The 16,520-nt window shown below is 37.3% G+C and overlaps 1 protein-coding gene across 1 annotated transcript in view; it reads left to right on the forward strand.

Moving 5' to 3' along the window:
- Nucleotides 1-16,520, forward strand: part of LOC103070882 (zDHHC palmitoyltransferase 15) — a 66,604-nt gene that overhangs the window by 31,417 nt on the left and 18,667 nt on the right. The window contains exon 2 of the mRNA XM_007448571.1: nt 1,551-1,645. Within this exon, the coding sequence (XP_007448633.1) occupies nt 1,551-1,645 (95 nt within the window). The remainder of the gene's footprint in view (nt 1-1,550; nt 1,646-16,520) is intronic.

Consider the following 16,520-nt stretch of genomic DNA (forward strand, 5'->3'; position numbering starts at 1 on the left):
GCCCCCAAAAAACAAAAAAAAAAAAAAAAAAAAAAAAAAAAGCACACTGTTTTGGTGCTTTTATATGTATAAAATCTGATAGGATACAGAATAAACTCATGACACTGTGACAATTGTGGCTTCCAGGGAGGGGAACTTGGTGGCTGAGGGACAGCGATAGAAGGGAGACTTTTCACTGTGTACTATTTTGAACCTTGTGAGTGTATTACCTTTCAAAAATACAATGAAAAAAATTTAATATAACAAAAATTCCATATGTGTACTGTGTTTATATACTTATATAAACATATACAAATAGAGGATCTGGAATGATACACATCAAACACACAATAGGTATTATGCCTTAGGAGGAAGAGGGGGGAGGTTAGATATATGTGTGTGGTAGACATTTACTTTTACTTTCTATTGCTTGAATTTCAAAATGAGATTTCATAACTACTCAAAACAAGCACATTAAAAAGGTCTTATACCACAGGGCTGGGGGCACTGGGCCAGCTTTTTTCAATTCCATGATAAATATCTGAGAGACTCAGCCTTACTAACTTGGTCTTGAGTCTCATCATTCCCTTGAGTCTTCCTGATGGATTGAAGTAATCACACCTTACTATGCAAGGACTCACAATGAAACAGTAAAATGACCTTCAGTCTTACAATGACCTCTTTGAAGAATACTGAAATTTCCCATATCAGAAGAGCTATCTAGGAGGCAAAGAATATGAAAACAAAAGTGGTGGGGAGCCACAAATGTCTCAAAGGTACAACTCACATTTCAAAAGTGTGTAGTCTTGGGGACTTCCCTGACGGTCCAGTGGTTAAGACTTTGCCTTCCAATGCAGGTGGTGTGGGTTTGGTCCCTGGGCAGGGAGCTAAGATCCCACATGCCTTGGGGCCAAAAAACCATAATATAAAAACAGAAGTAATATTGTAACAAATTCAATAAAGACTTTAAAAATGGTCCACATAAAAAAAATATTAAAAAAAGTGTATAGTCTTTGGGGCTACTGAAACAAAAACTTGTGATTTAGAATCAGAAGTCCTGTGTTTAAGACCTGGCTATGTTATATAGTAGCTGTGTGACTTTGGATAATCAACTACCCCTGATAGTTAATCAACTGTCTTTATCCTGTTACCTATCTCACAAACTTGTTGAAAAAATAAAATTGGATAATATTATGAAATCACATTGTAAACTCTATAGCACTGTGCAAATACTATCATTATTATCTTTCAGTACCCACAGTGGCAGAGAGAATGACAATTGGCAACAGTAGCTTCCCCCACATTGTCATAAAGGACATTTCCCCTTTACTCCCAGAATCACATGGCAACTTTTAAAATACGCGATTTCCAGAAAGTCTCTTGTTCCAAATATGGCATTATAAATTTTTTCTGTCACTGCATGGGAAAAAGGTAAGAATTAACCTTTCATCATAATACTAGAAAATACTTGGTAATAGGAAAACAAAATAGAGATTTGTTGAGATTTACATCTTACTGAACTCTTAGAAATGGATGAAAATATAAACATTGATTTTTTTCTTAAATTTCAGTTATCTACCTCATATTCTACCATGCCATCTTTGTGTTCTTTACCTGGACCTACTGGAAGTCTATTTTTACACTCCCTCAACAGCCAAACCAGAAGGTAAGAATACTGGTTACTTCACAAAGGCTAAAAACAGAGGAAAGTAGAAATGCCAATAAGGCAAGAAGAGGGCAAAAAGAGGAGCAAATAACCTTCCATTACAAAAGAGAGATTCAGAGTGATCTTTAAAAAGGACTTGTAGTGATAAATGTAAATTAAGAATAAGATAGTCTATTGAAGGAGTTTGTGAAATCACCAGCCATGGATATCTTTAAGACTAGGAAACCACTATCTGTATTGGTGATAGATTGAGAGAAACAAGAAACCACTTGGATTCTGAGGACTCATCTATTTCAATTCTATGAAACTATAATAATTTAGGACTCAGTGAGACTCTAGGAGACAACTAGAAAAAATTACAATAGTTAAATTGATCATTTTCAAATTGTGTTCCCTTGAATGAAAGTGTTTCATGCAATATTTGGGAGGGTACATAAAAAAATTCTAATCATATCAGGCATTTATATTATGTGACTACTGTGAAACAGATTAGTTTCCAAAGTAGGAAAAAAAAAAGCAATGGAAGAAGTTTCAACAGCCTCCAAACATTAGGGAAAGTACTGGTTTTAATTTTCCCATTTATGGGATCAAAATTTTACACATACAAATTAAAATTAAACACAGAGAAAGACAAATATCATGTGATATCTCTCATGTGGATTCTAATTTTAAAAATGATGGAAATGAACTTATTTACAAAACAGAGACAGACTCACAGATATTGGAAACAAACTTATGGTTACTGAAGGGAAGACATGGTGGAGAGGGATAAATCAGGAGTTTGGGATGAACATACACACACTACTACATATAAGATAACCAACAAGGACCTATTGTATAGCACAGGGAACTGTACTCAATATTCTGTGATAACCTATATGAGAAAAGAAAGAATGAATATATGTATATGTATAACTGAATCACTTTGCTGTACACCTGAAACTAACACAACATTGTAAATCAATTATACTCAAATAAAATGTTTAAAAAACACAAAGGAAGGTAGTAATGCAAGAATTGAGGAACATGAGATATAGGATATATAGAAAATGGCAGAAGTTCTTCCTTATGAGTAATTATTTGAAATATAAATGGATTAAACTATCCAATTAAAAGGCAGATGTTGGCATAATGGATAAACATTATCATCTATCTTTATGCTGTCTACAAATGACTCACTTTAGAGCCAAAGACATAAATAGGTTGAAAGTGAAAGGATGGAAAAAGTTATTCCAAGTAAATAGTAATCGAAAGAGAGCAAGGGTAGATATACTAATATCACACGAAGAGGTTTTAAGCCAAAAACAGTTACAAGACACAAAGAAGAAAAAGACCTACTGAATGATGTCAGAAAGATGGCAGAGTAGGAGATACCAGCCTGTATCCCCGCCCCCCCCACAGAAAACAACAGATAGCTATACAGAAATGAAAATATCCCTTGGGGGGCTCAAGTGTCTAATTAAGAGCCTGCAGCAACACAGTGGGGAAAAAAATGGAGAATAACCACACAGAAAGGATTGCTGGGGAAATCAGCATGGCAGAGACATCTGAAGAGGGCTAAGAACAAAGAAACAGGGCAGAGGCTATCAGTATCAGCCCTGCGGCAGATGCCCATGCAGTCCCCACTGGTCTCCTCTGTGGAGGATCCTCACAACTTTTGCTTCCCATGACAGCCATGAATATCTGCAGCTTTAACAGCAGAGGACTCCATATTGTTTGTTGGTGTGGACCCCAACAGCCTGCTCTATAGAGGATACTGTCAGCTTTTTCCACTGAAGTAACCAATAGCCAACATTGCCACAGACTCCCCAGGGAGTGAGACACTGCTGAGACTTCTCTACAAGAAGAAGCTGCTGTTGTGCTTCCTCAGTACCAGGGCTGCCACCCCACCCCAACACTGTGCTTGCCCTAGACACCAGACCTATGGCCACTCCATGTGTACCTACCACCTGACCCCAGCACCTGCCACCAGACTCCATGCATACTCCACATACACCAATAACTCAGACACCAGAGCCGCTGACACTGCAGGGTATCCCATGGCCCAGACACTGGAGACACTGTCACTCCATGAGCACATGCTCTGGACCCTATATCCACAGCCAATCTGCAAGTGCCTGCACCACAGGAACCAGAGCACTGCTGCAGTGGGTGTACCTGCCCTCTAGAACCCAGGTCCATTAGCTGCTTCACAAGTGCTCAAACATGGGACACCCAAGCCACTACTGTAGCAGGCTTATTCATGCACCACGCATGCCTGCTATCCAGACCATAGCTCCATATCTACTCTGCAAGTGCATGCACCTTGCACACCATTACCAACACTGCAGTGAGGTTGCCTGTGCCCCAGGCACTAACACCACTACCTCCCTAGACCCCTGAGCCACTCCAGTGGCTTCACACATGCCTCCATTCCAGACTCTGTCTCCATTGCTTCTCCATAGGCACCCATGCATTAAACATCATAGAAACAACCACAGTAAGTGTGTCCACAAACTGGACCCAGGGCCTCGAAGGATCCCCTCAGCCATGACTTCCACCATGCTAGAAAAAGGTATCAGGAGGACCCCAGAAGCCATTACCACTAAAGATCTCAACAGCCCACACTTCTTCTGCAGACACCCACAGCCTTGGCCACAAATGTCTCCTTCAATCTTTGCTGATGCTGATGACAGCTGACAGAGCTGCACAGAGACTGCACCTTCCCTGGAGTCAGAACTGCTTCATTCCACCCAGCTGTCAGACTTGTACCCACCAATAGATGAAGGGCTTTCCCCACTGAAACCAGTCCATAAATTCTGGAAGAAGTGGTTGCTACATCAAATGTGAACACATCCATGCAATGATAAAAGAAATGCAAACACTCAAGGAAAAATAACACCACCAAAGGAGCACAATATTCTGGTAAGCAACTGCAAAGAAATGGAGATCTATAAAAAAAACAAAATAATTATTTTAAGGAACTTGGCAATTTACAAGAGAACACAGACAACTCAACGAAATCAGGAAAAAAGCAAGAAGTTAAACAAATAGAGATAAACCATTAAAAAAAGAACAAAAACAATTCTGGAGCCGAAAAATACAATGAATGAAAGGAAAAATAATATAGAGAGCATCAACAACAGATTTGATGAAGTGGAAGAAAGAGACTGAAAACTCAAGGATAGGTAATATGAAATTATCCAGTTAGAGGAACAAAAAGAAAAAAGGATGAAAGGGTGAAGGCAGTTCATGGGACGTATGAGACACCATCAAGCATAAGAATATATGCATTACGGGGATAAAAGGAGAAGAGAGAAAGGAGCAGAAAGCTTATTTAAATAAATAATGACTGAAAATTTCCCAAATTTGGGGAGAGATATGGATATCCAGGCACATGAAACTCAAAAGTCCCCAGTTTCAACCAAAAGAGGACTTTACCAGGACATACTATAATCAAACATTCAAAAGTCAAAGACAAGGAGTTTTGAAAGCAGAAAGAGAGAAAGAGTGGTCAATCACAAGGGAAACTGCATAAGGCCATCAGTGGATTTCTCAGAAGAAACCTTGCAGGCCAGGACAGAGTGGAATGATATGTTAAAAATGCTTGTAGAAAAAACTACAAGCATTTTTACAAAGGTTGTCTTACCCAGCAAAGCCATCTTTCAGAAATGAAGGAGAGTTAGTTTTCCACCAAACAAAACCTGAAGGAGTTCATCCCTAGGAGAAGTGCCTTACAAGAAATGTTGAAGACGAAATGAAAAGATGACAATTAGTAATGTGGAAACCTATGAAAGTAAAACAAAAATGCACTGGTAATGGTTAATATATAGAACAATTCAAAATACTGTAATACTGTCATGGTGGTATGTAGATCACTTTTAACTCTGGTATAAGGATTAAAAAACAAAGTATTAAAAATAACTATGAGTAAAATATTTTTAATGGATACACTATAAAGTGATGTAAATTGTGAAATCAAATGCATAAAATGTTGGGGAGGAAGTAATGGGATAGTGTTTATGTATGCAGTGGAAGTTAACTTCTTAAAAGCTTCAAATAGAATGTTATAAATATAAGATGTTTTATGTAAGCTCCATTGTAACCCCCCAAAAAACCTCTAGCAGATACACAAAAGATAAAGAAAAGGAAATAAATGTATACTACTACAGAAAATTAAACCACAAAGGAAAACACTTAGGATGAACAAAGGAACTACAAAACAGCCAGAAAACAATTAACAAACTGGTATAATGCATCCTTACCTATCAATTATTACTTCTAATGTTAATTAGTTAAATTCTCCAATCAAAAGACATAGAGTAGCTGAATGGATAAAAAAAAGCAAGACACAGTTACATGCCTATAAGAGACTCATTTAAGATTTAAGGATACATATAAGCTTAAAGTGAAGGGATGGAAAAAGATATTCCATGCAAATGGAAACTAAAAGAGATCAAGGATATCTACAATATATCAGGCAAATAGACTTTAAGTCAACAACCATAAGTGGAGACAAAGTAGATCATTGTATAATACTAAAAAGGTAAATTCATCAAGAGGATATGACAGTTGTAAATATATATGCACCTAACATTAAAGCATCTAAATGTATCAAGCACATATTAACAACACTGAAGGGAGGAATAGAGAGAATAAAATAATAACAGAGGAGAGGAGCTTCAAGATGGCAGAAGAGTAAGATGTGGAGATCACCTTCCTCCTCACAAATACATCAAAAATATATCTACATTTGGAACAACTCCTACAGAACACCTACTGAACACTGGCAGAAGACCTCAGACCTCCCAAAAGGCAAGAAACTCCCCATGTACTTAGGTAGGGCAAAAGAAAAAAAGAAGAAAAGGAATAGGGATGGGACCTGAACCAGTAGGAGGGAGCTGTGAAGGAGGAAAGGTTTCCAAACATTAGGAAACCACTTCACAGGCAGAGACTGCAGGTGGCAGATGGGGGAAGCTTTGGAGCCGCGGAGGAGAGCGCAGCAACAGTGGTGCAGAGGACAAAGTGGAGAGATTCCCGCACAGAGGATTGGTGCCGACCAGCACTCACCAGCCCGAGAGGCTTGTCTGCTCACCCACCAGGGCGAGTGAGGGCTGGGAGCTGAGGCTCGGGCATCACTTGGATCGCAGGAAGAGGACTGGGATTGGCTAAATGAACACAGCCTGAAGGGGGCTACTGTGCCACAGTTAGACAGGAGGGAGTCTGGGAAAAAGTCTGGACCTGCCTAAGAGGCAACAGACATTTTCTTCCCTCTTTGTTTTGTGGTGCGTGAGGAGAGGGGATTAAGAATGCCGCTTAAAGGAGCTCCAGAGATGGGCGTGAGCCACGGCTATCAGTGTGGACCCCAGAGATGGGCGTGAGACGCTAAGGCTACTGCTGTAGCCACCAAGAAGCCTGTGTGCAAGCACGGGTCACTATCCACACTTCCCCTCCTGGGAGCCTGTACAACCTGCCACTGCCAGGGTCCCGGGATCCAGGGACAACTTTCCAGGGAGAAAACAGGGCACGCCTCAGGCTGGTGCAACGTCACGCTGGCCTCTGCTGCCACAAGCTCGCCCCGCATACCGTACCCCTCCCTCCGCCTGGACAGGAGTGAGCCAGAGCCCCTGAATCAGCTGCTACTTTAACGCCATCCTGTCTGAGCGAAGAACAGACGACCTCAGGCGACCTACATGCAGAGGCGGGGCCAAACCCAAAGCTGAACCCCGGGAGCTGTGTGAACAAAGAAGAGAAAGGGAAATTCCTCCAAGCAGCCTCAGGAGCAGTGAATTAAATCTCCACAATCAACTTGATGTACCCTGCATCTGTGGAATACCTGAATACACAACTAATCATCCTAAATTGAGGAGGTGGACTTTGGGAGCAACGATATATATTTTTTTCCCCTTTCTCTCTTTTTGTGAGTGTGTATGTGTATGCTTCTGTGTGTGATTTTCTCTGTATAGCTTTGCTTTTACCATTTGTCCTAGGGTTCTGTCCTTCTGTTTTCTTTTCGATTATTTTTAGTATACTTTTTAGCTCTTGTTATCATTGGTGGATTTGTTTTTTGGTTTGGTTGCTCTCTTCTTTCTTTTTTTTATTATTTTTAAAAATTTTTAAATAATTTTTTATTTTAGTAACTTAATTTCATTTCATTTTATCTTTTTCTCTCTTTCTTTTTTTCTCCCTTTTATTCTGAGCCGTGTGGATGACAGGTTCTTGGGGCTCTGGCCAGGAGTCAGGACTGTGCCTCTGAGGTGGGAGTGCCAAGTTCAGGACATTGGTCCAGCAGAGACCTCCTAGCTCCATGTAATATCAAATGGTGAAAATCTCCTAGAGATCTCCATATCAATGCCAAGACCCAGCTGCACTCAATGACCAGCAAGCTACAGTTCTGGACACCCTATGCCAAACAACTAGAAAGACATGAACACAATGCCACCCATCAGCTGAGAGGCTACCTAAAATCATAATAAGGTCACAGACACCCAAAAACACACCACCAGATGTGGACCTGCTCACAGGAAAGACAAAATCCAGCCTCATCCACCAGAAGACAGGCACTAGTCCCCTCCACCAGGAAGCCTACACAACCCACTGAACAAACCGTAGCCACTGGGGGCAGACACCAAAAACAATGGGAACTATGAACCAGCAACCTGCAAAAAGGAGACCCCAAACACAGTAAGTTAAGCAAAATGATAAGACAGAGAAATACACAGTTGATGAAGGAGCAAGGTAAAATCCCACCAAACCTTCCAAATGAAGAGGAGATAGGCAGTCTACCTGAAAATTCAGAATAAAGATAGTAAAGATAATCCAAAATCATGGTAATAGAATGGAGAAAATACAAGAAACGTTCAACAAGGACATAAAAAAACTAAAGAGCAAACAACAATGATGAACAACAAATAAAAGAAATTAAAAAATTCTCTAGAAGGAATCAATAGCAGAATAACTGAGGCAGAAGACGGGATAAGTGATCTGGAAGATAAAATAGTGGAAATAACTACTTCAGAGCAGAATAAAGAAAAAAGAATGAAAAGAATTGAGGGCGGTCTCAGAGACCTCTGGGACAACATTAAACACACCTACATTCGAATTATAGGGGTCGCAGAAGAAGAAGAGAAAAAGAAAGGGACTGAGAAAATATTTGAAGAAATTATAGTTGAAAACTCCCCTAACATGGGAAAGAAAATAGTTAATCAAGTCCAGGAAGCAAAGAGATTCCCATACAGGGTAAATCCAAGGATAAACATGCCAAGGCACATATTAATCAAGCTATCAAAAATTAAATACAAAAATATTTCTTAAAAGCAGCAAGGGAAAAACAACAAATAACACGCAAGGGAATCCCCATAAGGTTAACAGCTGATCCTTCAGCAGAAACTCTGCAAGCCAGAAGGGAGTGACTGGACATATTTAAAGTGATGAAAGGGAAAAACCTACAACCAAGATGATTCTACCCAGCAAGGATCTCATTCAGATTTGATGGAGAAATTAAAACCTTTACAGACAAGTAAAAGCTAGGAGAATTCAACACCACCAAACCAGCTTTACAACAAATGCTAAAGCAATTTCTCTAGGCGGGAAGCAAAAGAGAATAAAAAGACCTACAAAAACAAACCCAGGGCAATTAAGAAAATGATAATAGGAACATACATATCAATAATTACCTTAAATGTAAATGGATTAAATGCTCCAACCAAAAGACATACACTGGCTGAATGGATACAAAAACAAGACCCGTATATATGGTGTCTACAAGAGACCCACTTCAGACCTAGGGACACATATGGGCTGAAAGTAAGGGGATGGAAAAAGATATTCCATGCAAATGGAAATCGAAAGAAAGCTGGAGTGGCATTTCTCATATTAGACAAAATAGACTTTAAAACAGACTATTACAGGAGACAAAGAGGGATACTACATAATGATCAAGGGATCGATCCAAGAAGCAGATATAACAATTGTAAATATTTATGCACCCAACATAGGAGCACCTCATACATAATAAGAATACTAACAGCCATAAAAGGGGAAATTGACAGTAACACAGTCATAGTAGGGGACTTTAACACCCCACTGTCACCAACGGACAATATATATATATATAGGACATTCCATCCAAAAACAACAGAATATACTTTCTTCTCAAGTGCTCATGGAACATTCTCCAGGATAGATCATATCTTGGTTCACACATCAAGCCTTGGTATATTTAAGAAAATTGAAACCTTATCAAGTATGTTTTCTGACCACAACGTTTTGAGACTAGATATCAATTACAGAAAAAAGTCTGTAAAAAATACAAACACATGGAGGCTAAACAATACACTACTTAATAACCAAGAGATCACTGAAGAAATCAAAGAGGAAATCAAAAAACACCTAAAAACAAATGACACTGGAAACATGACAACCTAAAATCTATGGGATACAGCAAAATCTGTTCTAAGAAGGAAGTTTATAGCAATACAATCCTACCTTAAGAAACAAGAAACATCTCAAATAAACAACCTAACCTTACACCTAAAGCAATTAGAGAAAGAAGAACAAAAAACCCCGAAAGTTAGCAGAAGAAATCATAAAGGTCAGATGAGAAATAAATGAAAAAGATATGAAGGAAACGATAGCAAAAGTCAATAAAACTAAAAGCTGGTTCCTTGAGAATATAAACAAAATTGATAAACCATTAATGAGACTCATAAAGAAAAAAAGGGAGAAGACTCAAATCACTTAAATTAGAAATTAAAAAGGAGAAGTAACAACTGACACTGCAGAAATACAAAGGATCATGAGAGATCAGTACAAGCAACTCTATGCCAATAAATTGGACAGCCTGGAAGAAATGGACAAATTCTTAAAAATGCACAACGCTCTGAGACTGAACCAGGAAGAAATAGAAAATATGAACAGACCAATCACAAGCACTGAAATTGAAGCTGTGATGAAAAATTTCCAGCAAACAAAAGCCCAGGACCACATAGCTTCACAGGTGAATTCTATAAAACATTTAGGGAAGAGCTAACACCTATCCTTCTCAAACTCTTACAAAATATAGCAAAGGGAGGAACACTCCCAAACTCATTCTACGAAGCCACCATCACCCGGATACCAAAACCAGAAAAAGATGTCACAAAGAAGGAAAACTACAGGCCAATATCACTGATGAACCTAGATGCAAAAATCCTCCACAAAATACTAGCAAACAATCCAACAACACATTAAAAGGATCATACACCATGAGCAAGTGGGATTTATCCCAGGAATGCAAGGATTCTTCAATATACGCAAATCAATGTGATACACCATATTAACAAACTGGAGGAGAAAAACCATATGATCATATCAGTAGATGCAGAGAAGGCTTTCGACAAAATTCAACACCCATTTATGATAAAAACCCTCCAGAAAGTAGGCATACAGGGAACTTACCTCAGCTTAATAAAGTCCAGATATGACAAACCCACAGCCAACATAGTCCTCAATGGTGAAAAACTGAAAGCATTTCCACTAAGATCAGGAACAAGACAAGGTTGCCCACTCTCACCACTATTATTCAACATAGTTTTGGAAGTTTTAGCCACAGCAAAAAGAGAAGAAAAAGAAATAAAAGTAATCCAAATTGGAAAAGAATAAGTAAAGCCGTCACTGTTTGCAGATGACATGATACTATACATAGAGAATCCTATAGATGATACCAGAAAGCTACCAGAGCTAATCAATGAGTTTGGTAAAGTAGCAGGATACAAAATTAATGCACAGAAATCTCTGGCATTCATATACACTAATGATGAAAAATCTGAAGTGAAATTAAGGAAACACTCACATTTACCATTGCAACTAGAAAAATACAGTACCTAGGAATAAACCAACCTAAGCATACAAAAGACCTGTATGCAGAAAACTATAAGACACTGATGAAAGAAATTAAAGATGATACAAATAGATGGAGAGATATACCATGTTCTTGGATTGGAAGAATCAACATTGTGAAAATGACTCTACTGCCCAAAGCAATCTACAGATTCAATGCAATCCTATCAAACTACCACTGGCATTTTTCACAGAGCTAGAACAAACAATTTCACAAATTGTATGGAAACACAAAAGACCCCGAATAGCCAAAGCAATGTTGAGAAAGAAAAATGGAGCTGGAGGAATCAGACTCCATGTCTTCAGAGTATACTCCAAAGCTGCAGTAATCAAGAAAGTGGTACTGGCACAAAAACAGATATACAGATCAATGGAACAGGATAGACTGCTCAGAGATAAACCCACGCACATATGGTCACCTTATCTTTGATAAAGGAGGCAAGAATATACAGTGGAGAAAAGGCAGCCTCTCCAATAAGTGGTGCTGGGAAAACTGGAAATCTACATGTAAAAGAATGAAATCAGAACACTCCCTAACATCATACACAATAATAAACTCAAAATGTATTAAAGACCTAAATGTAAGGCCAGACACTCTCCAACTCTTAGAGGGAAACATAGGTAGAACACTATGACATAAATCACAGCAAGATCCTTTTTGACCCTCCTCCTAGAGAAATGGAAATAAAAACAGAAATAAACAAGTGGGACATAATGAAACTCAAAAACTTTTGCACAGCAAAGGAAACCATGAACTAGATGAAAAGACAACCCTCAGAATGGAAGAAAATATTTGCAAATGAAGCAACTGACAGAGGATTAATCTCCAAAATTTACAAGCACCTCATGCAGCTCAATATCAGAAAAACAAACAACGCAATCCAAAAATGGGCAGAAGACCTAAATAGACATTTCTCCAAAGAAGATGTGCCGATTGTCAACAAACACATGAAAGGATTCTCAACATCATTAATCATTAGAGAAATGCAAATCAAAACTACAATGAGATATCATCTCACACTGGTCAGAATGGCCATCATCACAGAAGCTACAGGCAGTAAATGCTGGAGAGGGTGTGGAGAAACGGGAACCGTCTTACACTGTTGGTGGGAATGTAAATTGATACAGCCACTAAGGAGAAACGTATGGAGTTTCCTTAAAAAACTACAAATAGAACTACCATCCCACCCATCAATCCCATTACTGGACATATACCCTGAGAAAACCATAATTCAAAAAGAGTCATGAAACACAATATTCATTGCAACTCTCTTTACGATAGCCAGGACATGGAAGCAACCTAAGTGTCCATTGACAGATGAATGGATAAAGAAGATGTAGCACATATATACAATGGAATATTACTCAGCCATAAAGAGAAACAAAATTGAGTTATTTGTAGTGAGATGGACTGCCCTAGAGTGTGTTATAAAGAGTGAAGTAAGTCAGAATGAGAAAAAAAAATACCATATGCTAACACATATATATAGAATCTAAAAAAAAAAAAAAATGGTCCTGAAGAACCTAGGGGCAAGACGGGAATAAAGACACAGACCTACTAGAGAATGGACTTGAGGACACATGGAGGGGGAAGGGTAAGCTGGGACAAAGTGAGAGAGTGGCATGGACATATGTACACTACCAAATGTAAAATAGATAGCTGGTGGGAAGCAGCTGCATAGCACTGGGAGATTGGCTCAGTGCTTTGTGACCACCTAGAGGGGTGAGGTAGGGAGGGTGGGAGGGAGGGAGATGCAAGAGGGAAGAGGTGTGGGTATATATGAATATGTATAGCTGATTCACTTTGTTATAAAGCAGAAACTAACACACCATTCTAAAGCAATTAAGCTCCAATAAAGATGTTGTAAAAATAAAAAATAAATATATTAATTAAATTAAATAATAATAGAGAACTTCAATATCCCAATTTTATGAATGGATAGATCATCTAGACTGAAAAGTAATAACGAAAAAGCAAATGTGAATAATTCAATAGACCAAATGTGCCCAACAGATATATATAGAACATTCTACACAATAGCAGTAGAATACATATTCTTTTCAAGCACATACGGAACTTTCTCTGGGATAGAGCATATGTTAGGCCAAAAGACAAGTCTTAAAATTTAAGAAAGTTGAATTATATTGATGATATTTTCTAATATAATTGTGTGAAAGTAGAAATCAATAACACAGGGAAACTGGAAAACTCACACATATGTGGAAATTAAACAGCACCCTCCTGGACAACCTGTGGGTCAAGAAGAAATGAAGAGAGAAATCAAAATCAAGAGAGAAATCAAAAAATATGTTGACAAAAATGAAAATGGAGTTACAATATACCAAAACTTAAGTGATGCAGCAAAAGCAGTTCTAAGAAGGAAGTTTATAACAATGAATGCCTACATTGAGAAAAAAGAAATATCTCAAATAAACAACCTAAGTTTTCATCTCAGAGAACAAGAAAAAGAAGAAACTAAGCCCTAAATTAATAGAAGGAAGGAAATAAATATTAGAGCAGAAAGAAATGAAATAAAAACTAGAAAAACAATAGAAAAGATCAGAGAAACAAAGATCTGGTTTTCTGCAAAGATTAAAAAAAAATTGACAGACCTTTAGTTACACTTACTAGAAGCAGAAAAGAGAGAAGACTCAAATAAATAAACTTTAAAAAGAGATGTTATGAGTGATGCCACAGAAATACAAAGGATCATAAGAACAATTAATAAATGAACAATTAATAAACAATTTATATGAACAATTAATAAATCAGATAACCTAGAAGAAGTGGATATTCCTAGAAATATACAACCTTCCAAGACTGAAACATGAAGAAATAAAAAATCTGAACAAATCAATAACAAGTAAGGAGTTTGAATCAGTAATAAAAAAAATATCTCCAAACAAATAAAAGTCCAGGGCCAGATGGATTCACTTGTTAATTCTGTCAAACATTTAAAGAAAGATTTATAAAAAACCTTCTCACATTCTTCCAAAAAAATTTGGTATGCTTCAAAACATTTACAAAGACAGCATTACCATGATACCAACGTCAGACAAGGACACTACAAGGAAAGAAATTAGGCCAGTATCCCCAAACAACATAGATATAAAATCCTTAACAAAATACTCTCAAACCAAATTCAACAGCATAATAAAAGGATCATTCACCACAGCCAAGTGGGATTTATACCTGGGATACAAGGATGGTTTGACATACGTAAATCAATAAATGTGATACACCATATTTTTTTTAATTAAAGATTTAAAAAATCATATAATTATCTCAAGAGATACAGAAAAAAACATATGACAAATTCCAACATTCTTTCATGATAAAAATTCTCAACAAATTAAGTATAGAACAAATGTACCTCAACATAATAAAGACCATATATGACAAGCCCGTAGCAAATATCATACTCAATGGTGAAAATTTGAAAGGTTTTCCTCCAATATCAGGAACAAGACAAGGATGCCCACTCTCACAACTTCCATTCAACATAGTACTGGAAGTCCTAGCTAGAGCAATTAGGCAAGAAAAGGAAATAAAACGCATAAAAATCAGAAAGGAAGAAGTTAACTTTTCTTTTCACAGATGACATAATGTTATATATAGAAAATCCTAAAGACTCCAAAACCAATTTAGAATAAATGAATTCTGTAAAGTTGCAGGATTTTAAAAAATCAGTTGTGTTTTTATACCCTAAAAACAAGCTATCCAATAAAGAAATTAAGAAAGCAATCCCATTTACAAAAGCATAAACAAAGAATAAAATACTTAAGAATAAATTTAACCAAAGAGGTGAAAGATCTGTACAAGTAAAGCTATAAAACAATGATGAAAGAAATTGAGAAAACAAATCCATATCATTCTTATGGATTGGAAGAATTAATATTGTTAAAATGTCCATACTATCCAAAGCCATCTATAGATTCAATGCAACCCCTATCAAGATTCCAATGACATTTTTTACTGAAATAGAAAAAACAATCCTAAAGTTCCTTTGTAACAACAGATGATCCCAAATAGTTAAGGCAATTTTCAGCAAGAAAAAGAAAGCGGGAAGCATCACACTCCCTGATTTCAAATTATACTATAAAGCTATAGTAATCTAAACTGTATGATACTGGCATAAAAACAGACACATAGACCAATGGAACAGAATTAAGAGCCCAGAAATAAACTCATGTATATGGAGTCAACTAACTGTCAACAAAGTTGCCATGAATACACAATGAGAAAATGATAATATCTTTCAATAAACGTTGCTGGAAAAACTGCATATCCACATGCAAAAGAATAAAGTTGGACCTTTTTCTCAGACCATTCACAAAAATTAATTTAAAATGGATTAATGATTTAAATATAAGACTTGCAAACATACAAATCCTAGAATGGAAAAGAGGAAAACCCCTTTACAGTGGTCTTGGCATGATTTTTTGGATTTGAGACCAAAGCACATACAAACAAAAGCAAAAACAAACAAGTGGGATTATATCAAACTAAAATGTTTCTGCACATGAGGAAACAATCAGCACAATAATAAGGCAACCTATGGAATAGGAGAAAATATTTGATTACCATATATCTGGAAATGGGTTATTATCTAAAATATATATGGAACTCTTACAACTCAATAGCAAAAAGCCAAATATACCCATTTAAAAATGGGCAAAGGACCTGAATAGATATTTTTCAAAAGAAGACATACACATGGCTAACAAGTATATTAAAAGGTGCTCAACCTGACTAATCATCAGGGAAATGCAAACCAAACCTACATGAGGTGTCACCTCACAGCTGTCAGATGGCTATCATGAAAAAGTCAAAATGTAACAAGTGTTGGTGATGATGTGGAGAAAGTGAACCTTCATACACTGTTTGTGGGAATGTAAATTGGTATAGCCATTATGGAAAACAGTACAGTCGTTCCTCAAAAATTAGTAATAGAACTACTGTATCATCCAGCAATCCCACTTCTGGGTATATATCCAAAGGAAACAAAATCTGTAT

Source organism: Lipotes vexillifer, unplaced genomic scaffold, assembly GCF_000442215.2.
Source record: "Lipotes vexillifer unplaced genomic scaffold, Lipotes_vexillifer_v1.1 scaffold1919, whole genome shotgun sequence".
In the NCBI taxonomy this organism is placed as follows: domain Eukaryota; kingdom Metazoa; phylum Chordata; class Mammalia; order Artiodactyla; family Lipotidae; genus Lipotes; species Lipotes vexillifer.